General features: G+C 40.4%; 1 protein-coding gene across 2 annotated transcripts in view; it reads left to right on the top strand.

The window, feature by feature from the left end:
- PLCB1 (phospholipase C beta 1) overlaps positions 1–14,735 on the top strand; it is an 863,926-nt gene that overhangs the window by 725,027 nt on the left and 124,164 nt on the right. For both annotated transcript variants that reach the window (XM_018056908.1, XM_018056909.1), the window contains exons 24-27: positions 271–403; positions 2,261–2,314; positions 5,776–5,995; positions 12,288–12,468. In XM_018056908.1, coding sequence (XP_017912397.1) covers positions 271–403; positions 2,261–2,314; positions 5,776–5,995; positions 12,288–12,468 — 588 coding nt within the window. The remainder of the gene's footprint in view (positions 1–270; positions 404–2,260; positions 2,315–5,775; positions 5,996–12,287; positions 12,469–14,735) is intronic.

Consider the following 14,735-nt stretch of genomic DNA (forward strand, 5'->3'; position numbering starts at 1 on the left):
TCACATGCTCAATTCCACTGTCATGTGGGATGACACACTCAAGGGCCAGAACACAGGAAGGCATAGATATTGGGACTTTAATACAATTAACCTACCACAATCATGGTTCAAAACCATGCTGTTTTTACCCTGCTTTCCACAGTTTCAAATGTGATATTTCAGAGTCCAAATGAGTTGCGGAAATGGCATCAAATGTAACTTTGTGGGTTTCAGAAGGTAACAAAAGAACAGGAAGAGGTGTGGAAAATGAAAATATGTCTATTATTTTAGGCTGATCCTGGGGAAGCACCATCAGAAGCTCCGAGTGAAGCCAGGCCAACTCCAGCAGAAAACGGGGTGAATCACACGACGTCCCTGACACCCAAACCACCCTCCCAGGCTCTGCACAGCCAACCGGCTCCAGGTAAACATTCCGAGGAAAGAGCTGCACTGCGTAACCAGCAGCCTCTAGTTTGTCCACACTAAAAGCGGGCAGCATGACTGGGTTAGCATCATCAGGCAAGGGAGACACAGGGGCTTAGGAGGCAGTCCAGAAGTGTTTGCTGAGGGATGAATAGCAGAAGGAAGAAAGAAGGACTCGTAAGTCCCTCTAGGAGACTCGTAAGTGCTCATCTAGCTCTGCCGGTAGCTTGTGAAACCAAAACAAAATATCACCCAGATTCCCCGTGTCTTCATTTAGTGATGGATGTTGGTCCATCTGCTGGCAGGGTGTGTGAGGGGTTCTTCAAACACCTTATACTTTATGCTTTAGAAGCACCTTCTTAGTTGTGCTTCACTAAATTAAGTCTCTACCAAGAATTCCTTCCCGTCTTTCTCCAACTCACTTTTCACTAATTTTAAGTGCCAACCACGTGCTGAGCGTGCTCAGCCCTTCACATGGATTATCTCATTTCACTCTCAGAACTGGCCTCTGAGGGCTGATTCCACCATCGTCCCCACAGTACAGATGAATAAACTGCAGGTTTAAATTGCAGAAATAAGTTCCTTCTTGAAGGCCACGTTGCTAATGAAGAGTGAAGGCAAAACTGACACCATTCTCCATGATCCTAAAATTCTTCCCTTTAGCTCCTTGCTCCTACTGAGGCCACTTAAGAAAGGAGACTGTTGAGATTAATAATATTAAGGAGTGACTTGAGTATAAACAAGACGTGATATTTTCAAATGGAGATTTTATGTACCAAACACAAACACTGTGTGTTTCTAGAATATGAATAAGTCATTTAAATAGCGAATAACCTTGTGCTTTTGAGAGTAAGAGAGAACTTAGCATTTTAGCATTTGACTTTTTTAACTGGATGTTTTAGAATCATTTGACTTACAGAATCATTTTTAAAATAACACAGAATACATTACAAAAATGGATCCCTCTTCTCTGGTGTTAACATCGGTCAGAGTCGGACCAGGAAATTAGCATTGGCATAATGCCTTGAATTAAACCATAGACTTTGAACTTCGCCTGCCTTCCACTACTGACTTTATTGTTCCAGGTTCCAACTCAGGATCCCACACTATATTAATTGTCATGTGTCCTTAGCCTCTTTGAATCTGCAACAGTCCCTCAGGCTGTTCATTTTTCCATGACCTGTGCACTTTTAGAGTACTGGTCCGTTATTCCGTAGATGACCCCTCAATTTGGATTGGCCCAGTGTTTTCTCACGGTTAGATTGGAGGTGTGCGTTTGGGACAGGAATGTCACAGAAGCGATGCTGTTCTCAGAGCATCATGTCAGGAACACCTGATGTTGCTGTACCTCATGGTGGGTCACTTGATTAAGGTGCCACCTGCCTGATTCCTCCACTTAGAGTTGTACTTTTCCCCTTTATAGTTAATAAATATCTTAGGGGGAGAGACTTTAAGACCATGAGACTATCCTGTTTGACCAGTGACTTTGGCACCCAGTAGGTCTTGCCTGCAACTTTGTTCCTGCCCGCTGACCTACCAGTGGTAAAAGACCACTTGTCACTCCTGATTTTGCCAGAAGGTGGCAGTAGCATTGTCAAAACCGAATTTGTTGACAGAGTTTTGATTCAAAGTGGAGAGATGTCCTTTCTCTCTATAAATGGAGCATATAGGTTCACATTTAACTTGTTTGACCCAAAATTACAAAATGAAGACATTTCTTAGAATGTTTTTAGGATAATTGTCTTCAGGAATTTGTAATCTGTAATAAAGAAACTTAGAGACCAGAGCCAAACGTTTTACAGGAAGAAGATAATTTTAAAAGTTATAGGAAGCTATTTATTTTGTCTTTTTATTTTAGGTTCTGTAAAGGCACCTGCCAAAACAGAAGATCTTATTCAGAGTGTTTTAACAGGTAAATACCATCTTCCCCTCTAAGGATTTAGGCACCTGAATATTACACAGTGTAAGTATTTAGAGGGGAGGAAATTTTATCTTTGAAATATAACATGATTGGTATTTCTTTTCTAAAACCATCTACAGATATATCCTGGTTCAACTCATGTTACGTAATGTAATCACAGAGACGTAACCATACTTGGCAGATAGGACCTTGTTGATATAAAAAATAACATACTTTCATATATTTTGGAATCAAGGAATAGTTTCATGTTGGAAATGTGACCCAATGAACAGGAGTGCAGTCTTCCTGAAGTACCCACAGTAAAGCATGTTTTAGAAATGCAGAATATGGACTATTTTTGACCATAGAATACACAGTGTTTAAGAATGATGATACGGTTTGGAACTACTTTATAGTCAGTAAGTTTCTTAAACTACTAGGACTAAAATTGGTATGAGCTTTCTTTAATAAAGTGAGCAGTATGTAGCAGTATGTAGCATACTGGCCCCGATATACAACAGAAATGTACACCAAAAGCGGAACTACGGGTCAGAAGCCCAAACTGTAAACAACCCAAATATCCATAACCAAGAGCGTGGAGAAATAAGTTGTGGTTTAGTGACAGAATAAAATAGGATTCATCTGTAGCTGTAAACTACAATTACACAGAACTACATGGATAAAATTTATAAGCATAGTGTTGGAGAAGGGAGGACAGGCACAAAAGGGCACATTCTTTATGATCCCAGCTACATAAAGTTCAAAAACAGGCAATGGTGATTTGTGTCTTAGAAACAACGGTTTGGATTCTACATTGAGGGTGGGTGCAAGGGCAGGAGTCACAAAGAGGCCTCTGGGGTCTGATAATATCCTGATTTGGGTCTAAGTGGTAGCTATAGAAGCCTGTTCACTTTGTGAAAATTGAAAGGAATGTGTATGTATGATTTCACCAAAATAACACATAAAATATGCATCAAAAATTATTTTAGTGATGTATGAAAAGAAAACATGTGTTTATAGACTTCATTCCATAAGACACAATAAAATGTTCGCACATGAAACGAGAAAAAAATAAATCAGAGCATGATTGCAATATTATTTAAAAATACACAAATGCATAGATGAAAAGTGGGTATTTGTATTGATATATTAGCAGTGATTATATCAGGATGGTTTGCTTATGAGTGCTATGTATTTCCTTATATAAATGGACATTTTCTTTATGTTCAAGGACATATTCAAAAAGTAGCCTTTTATCCACAGATTTTTTAAAAAATAGTACTTTCAGTGGGATTGTTTTTAATCATACGTTAGAACACCTGGAACCTTGTCCCTAAACTTGCCATAGCTGACACATTGCACATCATTTTTTAAAGAAGTGGGGTTGAATATGTCACCAAAACAGCAGTGATTCCTTAGAATTATAAATTTTAACATAATAAGTCATTATGCAACCATAATGAGTCCACTCGGGCCTGAGGGAAACCGTTAAACAAATGGACCTGTTTCTCTCCCTGGCCTCCTTCTCAAAAGGAATTGAATGTCAGGAGAATAGATCCATTATTAAAAGGGAAGCATATTTCAATTCCTTAAAGACCTTAGCATTTAAGAACATAAATTATTACTCTGATATCAATGTTTATCCACTAGACATTCCATTTCCTATTTAGGTCTGTTGTTATTCATGGCATATATTATATCTGAATCTCTTGACATTGCTAAATATTTATAATAACTTATTTTTGTTCCCAGAAGTGGAAAGTTCACATGCAAGGATTGGAAACATGTGAACCATGACTTAATCTAGGTCTAAATAAATGATAATTCATTGAATTTAAGGCACCATCCATTTTCAGGTATCCCGTTACTCATGGAGTGCCAAAAAGGAAAAGCACCAACAAACTGTGACTATCCATTGACTGTATGATGCATCTTAGTTTTAGAATATTAACATATTTTTAAATGCATATTCTAAAATTGATTAAATAAGTCCATAAAATGCAGACTGTTTTAAGATCGAGCTCTGTCACATTAAGTGTTTCCTTAGCATTAAATAAAATACTATGTAGTCATGTAAGCTACCACTAACCTCATGGTGCGTTTGGGCAAATCACAGTAAGGACCTTCCTTCATCTTACTGATTTATACTGGAGCAATGTTGTGAGAAACATACAAACCTACCACGTCCATCCTGTGAATAGTGCCCCTGAGAAATGGTGTTCAAGAACCTGTGCAAACATTTGTTAAGCGAGAAACTGTTAAAAAACTGCATTAATTCTTTCATTTCATCATCACCATAACCACCTTAAGAAATAGACATTGTGTGATCCTTAAAGTGAATCCTTTTGGTGCCCACCCAAGTTGCTTCTACCGTCTGGTGCACCCAGTTCCCAGCTGTAGTGAACGATGGTTGCTAACAGCTCAGAACTTCCTCTGCTTTTGAAAACTGTCTTCATAAAAGGAACACTGATTGGGAAGAGGGATTTCTCATCTGAGAAATATCTAGGGGCTGTGTCAGGTACTGGATCATGCAGCATGTCTCATTATGTCTCTTTGAGCTGCTTGTTACACAGTTGTGTCTCTGACAATGCCCTGATGCATTTGATGTTCTAGGCATCAAAGATTTGTATCAAAGCAGGTGTAGTGCTATTTGCAAGCATTCGGAGAAGGCAATGGCAACCCACTCCAGTACTCTTGCCTGGCAAATCCCATGGATGGAGGAGCCTGGTAGGCTGCAGTCCATGGGGTCGCTAGGAGTCGGACACGACTGAGTGACTTCACTTTCACTTTTCACTTTCATGCATCGGAGAAGGAAATGGCAACCCACTCCAGTGTTCTTACCTGGAGAATCCCATGGACGAGGGAGCCTGATGGGCTGCCGCCTCTGGGGTCGCACAGAGTTAGACAAGACTGAAGCAACTTAGCAACAGCAGCAGCAAACCACAGGGAGAGATGAAGATTGTGTAGGAGGTCTTTCATTAAAAGAAAGAAAATTGCCCCCAGCTGAAAGGAAGCCCCCTCTCCAGGGAGCTTATGCCTCTCCCACTGACATTGCCAAGTATGCTGCTTCAAGGTGAAACTGACCCTATAGTACAGTTCACAGCGGCAGAGCGCCCCCTGGGGTCAGGCAGAAACAGACCCCGGCCGAGACCGCATCAGCTGCTGCTGCTTCCGTACCTGCTGCCCTCACTCCCCTCCGGAGGGCCCAGCGGTAGATCACACAGAGCCTTGGGCTCTGTTTCTAGGGAACTCTAACCTTTAAAAAACTTACCAGTAAAGAAACTGAGTCTGAGAAATTTGGTAACATAGTCACAAAGTTAGCAAGCAATAGCCAGCACCCGGGAGCACCGTCCAACCTCCAAGCCCTGTCCTGCAGCCGGTGGGCCAGGGTCAGACAGATAACTGCTCAGCAGCCGCGGCTCTGCCCACCCAGCCCTCCCAGCCTTCTCAGCTCTCATATCCATTTGTTGCAGAAGTAGAAGCGCAGACGATTGAAGAGCTAAAGCAGCAGAAGTCGTTTGTGAAACTTCAAAAGAAGCACTACAAGGAAATGAAAGACCTGGTTAAGAGACACCACAAGAAAACCACCGACCTCATCAAAGAGCACACTACAAAATACAATGAAATCCAGAACGACTACTTGAGAAGGAGAGCAGCTCTGGAAAAGACAGCCAAAAAGGACAATAAGAAAAAGTAAGTTGAATGGGTATTTTTTCTGTGTTTTATAGTATAAAGGAAGAAAGTCATTTGCGTGGATTTTCAGTGTTTTTTTTAATGGACAAACTACAATTTATCTAAATGATTTTCTATTGTTGAACATAAGGGTTATTTTTTATTATTTGCTGTTGCAAGAAATGTAGTGATAAATATGTATGGATAAATCTTTCACATATTCTTAATTATTTTCTTAAAATTCTAGAAATGAGATCCCTAGATCAATTTAAAGACTTTTCTGTTTCAGTTTGTAGCTATCAGCAAGATATGAAAGTGCAAACCGATCGAGGAAAAATTGATGCTTTTAGTATCTTCATCTGCACTTCTTTGTTAAGTTGAATTTTTGGCATATTTATTGTCAATTTATTTTTCTTCCTTTGCAAATTGTCGTATTGTGGTCTTTACTTGACTTTTTAAATTGAAATATAGCTGATGATTTTCAGTGTTTCGTACCATGTTTTGCATCTATACCGCTGCAAGAAGGAGAGCCACCCAACCCCCTCCTCTCTCTACGGCTCTGGTGTCCCCTCAGTTTGCTTTTGCTTGTGAATTTCTTTATTTGACCAGATTTTGAGACTAGATTCACAGGAAGTACTGCCCTTGAGTTCTAGCCTGTAGGCCCAAGACCAGCTGGTTGACTAGCCATACTGCAGCTGATATACAATGCAGGAGACACAAGGTCGATCCCTGGGTCGGCAAGACCCCCTGGAGGAGAGCATGACAACCCATTTCAGTATTCTTGCTGGGAAAATCCCATGGACAGAGGAACCTGATGGGTTACATATGGTCCATGGGGTTGCTAAGATTTGAACATGACTGAAGCAAGTGAGCATGCAACTTGCAGCCTGGGGGATATGACATTTTGCTGTGGTCCAGAACCTCACTGAAGAGGCAACTGGTCTTATTGAAAAGAGAATCTCTACTACCCTTTGCTGCCCTATCTGCAACCCACAAACCTCTGTCCAGATAATGCCTTTTCAGGGCCTAAGCCCCACAGTTCCAGGTACTCAGATAGTTCTGGGGAGAAGCATCTCTCACATATTCATTCAACCAATGGGGGCATAGCAATGAACATGACCTATTCAGTTATCACCCCAGCGTGCCTAAGATGGTAATGTGGGAAAATATGAGAGCATGAAAACTGAGTCAGGAAGGCTGTACCATTCCTTCCTTTTACTTCCTTACTCCATATTCCAATCCCGTTGCCAAGTTAGAGCGAGGTAAGAGGCCTTTTCCAGATGCATCTTGTGACATATGCTTTAACATGTGCTTAACTTTAAAACAATCGAGATCTAGTACATGGGTTTTAAAAATCTGAAAAATCATCCCTTTTTTAGGCCTGGAGCAGCCTTAGAAGCCATCTAGGTGAACTGCTGTCAATTCTTCAAGGAGGAATCTGAAAACTAAAGGCTTAACATTTACCCACAGTTACAAACAGTTCAGGCAAAGCTTGGCCTAAAACTTCTCCTGAATGTCTATATTAGTGCTAAATATTTAGTCATTTGTTTATTCTTATATTTATTTACTTATAAGTCATATCATGCAAACTTCCAATAGAATACTGAAGTAACTTATCATAGAAGACATAAAAAAGCAAATCCTATAAAAGTAGGAGAACAACCCAGAAAGTACACACATGCGCATGCACACAGCCTGTCTACCAGCTGCCAGACCTGCTGCCAAGTGCGTGAGTCGATAGCCGCAAACAGTGACGCACTGCAATTAAAGTGGTTTTCAAGGGCAAGATACACACCAGAGTTCAAAGACTTCACTAAGAAACTCATGTTTTAAATTAGCATATATTGATTTTACTTTAATTCTATACTGAAGTGATCAAGCTATGCAAAATACATTATTAAACTCTATTTTACCCATTTCTTTTTTCTTCTTAAGATAGCTATGTCAAAAAAAATCAAATACATGGCCCATATTATATTTCAACTGGACAGCACTAACCTTTTAATGTAATTTCTGTCCTTGAACCCCGACGTTAGCTCTTAGCTTCTGAGAAAAGGAAATGTGGGTTAGATAATTCTCCTTATCTGGTTAAACGAAACTGGCTTTCTTTTCTAAGAGGAAGAAACATTTTCTTGGTATCACTAATAAATCACAAAGAAAAAGATTCAATGCATCACTTGGATCATATGCAGGCAACATTAGGCAACAGGGAATAATGTCTTCAACCTTGTTTTTGAGGATGATGCAGAAACATCATCCCTTGGTTATTTTTCTATACTTTCTTTCAACAAACAAACAAAAATTCTTAAGCATCAAGCATCAGAAAATACATCAGGAGAAACTTTTTTTCCAAGAGGCAAAGCCACTGAGATCTGATTATGTTTGTCCATCTCCCTATGATACATGCGAAAATCCTGAGAACACCTCAGAGTAATAAATGGACATAATGTCCATAAAATCCCACTGACTTTGTGTTTAGAAAGTATAGTTATTTTCACAAAATATATTAATGTGTGTGTGTGCTGTGCTGAGTCACTCAGTCGTGTCCGACTCTTTGCGACCCCACCAGGCTTCTCTGTCCATGCGGACTTTCCAGGCAAAAACACTGGAGTGGCTTGCCATGCCCTCCTCCAGGGCATCTCTGCAACCCAGGGGTTGAACCCAGGTCTCCCACAGTACAGGCAACTCTTTACCATCTGAGCCATCAGGGAAGCTCAGGGAAAGATATAAGCATCTGAATGCAGAGTTCCAAAGGATAGCAAGAAGAGATAAGAAAGCCTTCCTCAGCGATCAATGCAAAGAAATAGAGGAAAACAACAGAATGGGAAAGACTAGAGATCTCTTCAAGAAAATTAGAGATACCAAGGGAACATTTCATGCAAAGATGGGCTCGATAAAGGACAGAAATGGTATGGACTTCACAGAAGCAGAAGATATTAAGAAGAGGTGGCAAGAATACACAGAAGAACTGTACCAAAAAGATCTTCACGACTAAGATAATCACAATGGTATGATCATTCACCTAGAGCCAGACATTCTGGAATGTGAAGTCAAGTGGGGCTTAGAAACCATCACTACAAACAAAGCTAGTGGAGGTGATAGAATTCCAGTTGAGGTATTTTGAAATCTGAAAGATGATGCTGTGAAAGTGCTGCACTCAATATGCCAGCAAATTTGGAAAACTCAGCAGTGGCCACAGGACTGGAAAAGGTCAGTTTCATTCCAGTCCCAAAGAAAGGCAATGCCAAAAGGTGCTCAAACTACCGCACGATTGCACTCATCTCACACACTAGTAAAGTAATGCTCAAAATTCTCCAAGCCAGACTTCAGCAGTACATGAACCGTGAACTTCCAAATGTTCAAGCTGCTTTTAGAAAAGGTAGAGGAACCAGAGATCAAATTGCCAACATCCGCTGGATCATGGAAAAAGCAAGAGAGTTCCAGAAAAACATCTATTTCTGCTTTATTGACTATACCAAAGCCTTTGACTGTGTGGATCACAATCAACTGTGGAAAATTCTGAAAGAGATGGGAATACTAGACCACCTGACCTGCCTCTTGAGAAACCTACATGCAGGTCAGGAAGCAACAGTTAGAAGTGGACATGGAACAACAGACTGGTTCCAAATAGGAAAAGGAGTACATGAAGGCTGTATATTGTCACCCTGCTCTTTTAAATTTATATGCAGAGTACATCATGAGAAATGCTGGGCTGGAAGAAGCACAAACTGGAATCAAGATTGCCAGGAGAAATATCAATAACCTCAGATATGCAGATGATACCACCATTATGGCAGAAAGTGAAGAGGAACTAAAAAGCCTCTTGATGAAAGTGAAAGAGGAGGGTGAAAAAGTTGGCTTAAAGCTCAACATTTAGAAAACGAAGATCATGGCATCTGGTCCCATCACTTCATGGCAAATAGATGGGAAAACAGTGGAAACAGTGTCAGACTTTATTTTGGGGGGCTCCAAAATCACTGCAGATGGTGACTGCAGCCATGAAATTAAAAGACGCTTGCTCCTTGGAAGAAAAGTTATGACCAACCTAGATAGCATATTCAAAAGCAGAGACATTACTTTGCCAACAAAGGTCCATTTAGTCAAGGCTATGGTTTTTCCAGTGGTCATGTATGGGTGTGAGAGTTGGACTGTGAAAAAGGCTGAGAGCCGAAGAATTGATGCTTTTGAACTGTGGTGTTGGAGAAGACTCTTGAGAGTCCCTTGGACTGCAGGGAAATCCAACCAGTCCATTCTGAAGGAGACCAGCCCTGGGATTTCTTTGGAAGGACTGATGCTAAAGCTGAAACTCCAGTACTTTGGCCACCTCATGCGAAGAGTGGGCTCATTGGAAAAACTCTGATGCTGGGAGGGATTGGGGGCAGGAGGAGAAGGGGATGACAGAGGATGAGATGGCTGGATGGCATCACTGACTTGATGGACATGAGTTTGAGTGAACTCCAGGAGTTGGTGATGGGCAGGGAGGCCTGGCGTGCTGCGATTCGTGGGGTCACAAAGAGTCAGACACGACTGAGCGACTGAACTGAACTGAACTGAGTATGTAATGGGATTGTTCTTTCTAAATGAATTAATAACTACATTTCAGATTTATTTTTTACTGAGGTAACATTGGTTTGTAAGTTTCATGTGTGCAATATTATATTAGATTAGTTTCTTATTCAAATACCCATCATCTCAACTGAGCTTCCACCTAATGCAAAGAGCAGATCATTCAAAGACAGTTTCCACCGGGCACTGTGTTGTTCCCAGAGCATAGACTGCAGTTTCCAGATGGCTGTCCTATGGGAAGCAGCACTGCCGCTCCCTCATACCGTGTCCTCAGAAAAACTGCCTCACTGAACCTGTTTCCTCAGATACAAACTGGAGGTGGTTGTGCCTTCTAGTTGGCTTATCGTGAAAGCCAGAAGCCAAGCAGAGCATCCCTGTTACCTGCTAGGTGGTCACGAAATGTAACCCTGGTGCCTCTGCTGTGGTGGCTGTCCCTCATTCAAGCATCACCTTTCTCTTCTGGCTGCACCAATTTCCTGCTACAGAAGATGACAAATATATCTCACGTTCGTGCCAACACAGAGGTCGCCCCAGCAACACTCTGATGCTGATAAATAGACTTATATTCGTGCAGACTAGAGGGCCACTTCAATCCTGCCATGCGATGCCAATGTTTAGATCTTTGAGGGAATTCTGAGTGCTTTATTTGACAAATTAGGATCTTAACACTAGCTTCTACCAACTGCTTCTCCATATGGCACTATTGTGTTGGCCTAATTCAAAGAGAAAGCAAGAGGAATCAGTACCAGCTGATCCAAGAAACCTCTTCCACTTGGTCACAAGTGAAAGCACAGAGACAGAATCTGATGTTCTGGGTGGTTCTTCCTGCAGAGGTTTCTATGTAAATTAAAAGAACAGACCTGCTCCTCGTACTGTTTCCAACACTGCCTCTCTTTCTATTTGACCTAAAGAAGTAAGAGCACAAAATTTGAAGGAACCACACTATATACTTTAGCACAATAATAAGTTAGTGAGAATTGCTTTGTTTTGTTTCAACATTAGTCCTAAACTTCTAAATATCTGTGTAATTCTCTATGAATAACTCAAAGGAACTCCCCTTGCACAGAGTGAGCTCTTGACAAATATATTATAATGAACTCAATTCATCCTCCTTTCTCTTGGAACCCAAGTGACATTTGGGTGGAGATATCAATGAAGTTGGTTCAGCTCCCAGAGAAAACTATGTTAATGACAAATCTTTGCTATTAAAAGATGTCAAGAAACAGAACATGTCAGGTGGGAGTGTTGCCGTGCCGTCTGTGTATGCTTTCTGTTGTCAATCTGCATCATCTGGAAGCAAAATTCAGCACCTTTTTAACTTCCCCTACAGCATTATCAATGCTGTATGGGAGAAATGTATAGGAAATGCATACAAGAGATGTAGCTGGGAATTGCGTTATACATTCTATGTTAAAAAAAAACAAAAGCCTCAAAAAGTCCTTATTAGACATTGTCTTTCCCAAAGAGGCTTATCCTCTTCAGCACCACCATGAGGAAACCTAGCTACCTGGCTTTACTTTTCGGCCCCTACCTCTTTGTAGAACAACCCAGATTTCATCTACTTTCCGTGTTTGGAGACCCTCTGTTGCTAACCTTGTCCTTGGGGTATCAGCCTCTGTCTCAAGTGGTTTATTGACTATTTATTTCCAAACACATTCCTCTCTCTAGGAAGGACTTTGCTGAGCAGCCCTCTCTCTACCTTGCTCTGAACTGCACATTTTGTGAGCCGATTTCTTTGTCTCTGCAGATCAGAACCCAGTAGCCCTGACCACGTCTCATCAACAATTGAACAAGACCTTGCTGCCCTGGATGCCGAAATGACCCAAAAGTTAGTAGATCTGAAGGACAAACAGCAGCAGCAGCTGCTTAATCTTCGACAAGAGCAGTATTATAGCGAAAAATACCAGAAGCGAGAACACATTAAACTGGTAAGCCTGAAAAATGTGATTGATGTGTCTATACCCAAAACTTTTTTTCTATAAAGAATATTGTTAAAATTAATTTATTTAATTGGAGGGATAATTACTTTACAATATTGTGATGGTTTTCGCCATATGTGGATTGGCCATAGGAATACATGTTTGATTCTCTTGGATAATGTTAACAGGAGGCAGCAGCAAGTTTGGCTGGCACTTTCATTTTGCTTCCTTATTGAGTAATCTTATTTTGTTACCAGGTTATGGAGAGAGGTAAGATGCATTTCTCATATCCATATTGTGACATGTGACTTAACACATGCTTGACATGAAAGCATAATCAAAACTTAGGAGCTAGATTTTAAAAAGCAACAAAGTCATCATTTCTTAGAAATGGAAATTACATGAGGCAAATAGCATCTACTATACTAATATTTTGCAAATTCCATTATTCTAACATCTTTTCTGAACTCTTCTCTGTTCTCCAGTGAGGCTATCCTTTATTTTTATTTTCACTAATTCATTTTTTGGCTATAATCATTTGGGGGGATATTTTTAAAATCTTACAAGGAATTGGAAAACACTTATATTCAAGAAAATTAAGAACATACTGCAAATAAAGGTTCACTTTTTATGCAGTAGTGTAGTTTTGCAGTGGTATAAAAAGAGCAGAAAAGTTTATACAATCCACTTGCCTAGATTTAGAATCTAAAAGACAATATTTAAGTGGCCAGTATGGAATGTTGTCCACTCAGTTTCTGAGGCTCCCTATAAAAGGAAATGCCATCATTTCCATAAATGATCAGTTTTGTCCAAACATTTTCTCAGTAATTGTGACAGTCCATTTTTTTCTTTTTTTTAATGAAAGTGAAAGTGTTAGTTGCTCGGTCATGTCCGACTCTTTGCAACCCCGAGGACTCTAGCCTGCTGGGCTCCTGTGTCCATGGAATAATGGACAAGAACAGTGGAGTGGGTTGTCATTCCCTTCTCCAGGGGATCTTCTCAATCCAGGGATGGAATCTGGGTCTCCAGCATTGTGAACAGATTCTTTACCATCTGAGCCACCAGGGAAGCCCTTTATTGAAATATAGTTGATTTACGATGTTGTATTAATTTCTGCTGTACAGCAAAGTGATTCCATTATATATCAGTTCAGTTCAGTACAGTTGCCTAGTCGTGTTTGACTCTTTGCGACCCCATGGACTGCAGCATGCCAGGCTTCCCTGTCCATCACCAACTCGCAGAGCTTGCTCAAACTCATGTCCATCAAGTCAGTGATGCCATCCAACCATCTCATCCTCTGTCATCTCCTTCTCCTGCTACCTTCAATCTTTCCCAGCATCAGGGTCTTTTCAAATGAGCCAGTTCTGCACATCAGGTGGCAGAAGTATTGGAACTTCAGCATCAGTCCTTCCAGTGAATATTCAGGACTAAATATTCTTCCTTTAGAATTGAATGGTTTTATCTCCTTGCAGTCCATGGGACTCTCATGAGTCTTCTCCAACACCACAGTTCAAAAACATCAATTATATATATACATACATGTTTTAAAAATTCTTTTCCATTATAGCCTATCACCAGATTTTTTTTTTGAATTTAGTACATTTGTTTTTATTATAATTACCTATATTGGAGAGTTTATTATTTTTTGAGAATCTTTTTAAAATTTTACTTTATTTTACTTTACAATACTTTATTGGTTTTGCCATACATCAACATGAATCTGCCACGGGTGTACACATGTTCCCAATCCTGAACTCCCCTCCTACCTCCCTCCCCATACCATCTCTCTGGGTCATCCCAGCGCACCAGCCCCAAGCATCCTGTATCCTGCATCCTGCATCAAACCTGGACTGGCGATTTGTTTCTTATATGATATTATACATGTTTCAATGCCAGTCTCCTAAATCATCCCACCTCTCCTTCTCCCACAGAGTCCAAAAGACTGTTCTATACATCTGTGTCTCTTTTGCTGTCTCGCATACAGGGTTATTGTCACCATCTTTCTAAATTTCATATATATGCGTTAGTATACTGTATTGATGTTTTTCTTTCTGGCTTACTTCACTCTGTATAATAGGCTCCAGTTTCATCCACCTCAGAACTGATTCAAATGTATTCTTTTTAATGGCTGAGTAATACTCCATTGTATATATGTATCACAGCTTTCTTATCCATTCATCTGCTGAGGGACATCTAGGTTGCTTCCATGTCCTGGCTATTATAAACAGTGCTGCGATGAATATTGGGGTACACATGTTTCTTTCAATTCTGGTTTC

Source organism: Capra hircus, chromosome 13 (assembly GCF_001704415.2).
Source record: "Capra hircus breed San Clemente chromosome 13, ASM170441v1, whole genome shotgun sequence".
In the NCBI taxonomy this organism is placed as follows: Eukaryota; Metazoa; Chordata; class Mammalia; order Artiodactyla; family Bovidae; genus Capra; species Capra hircus.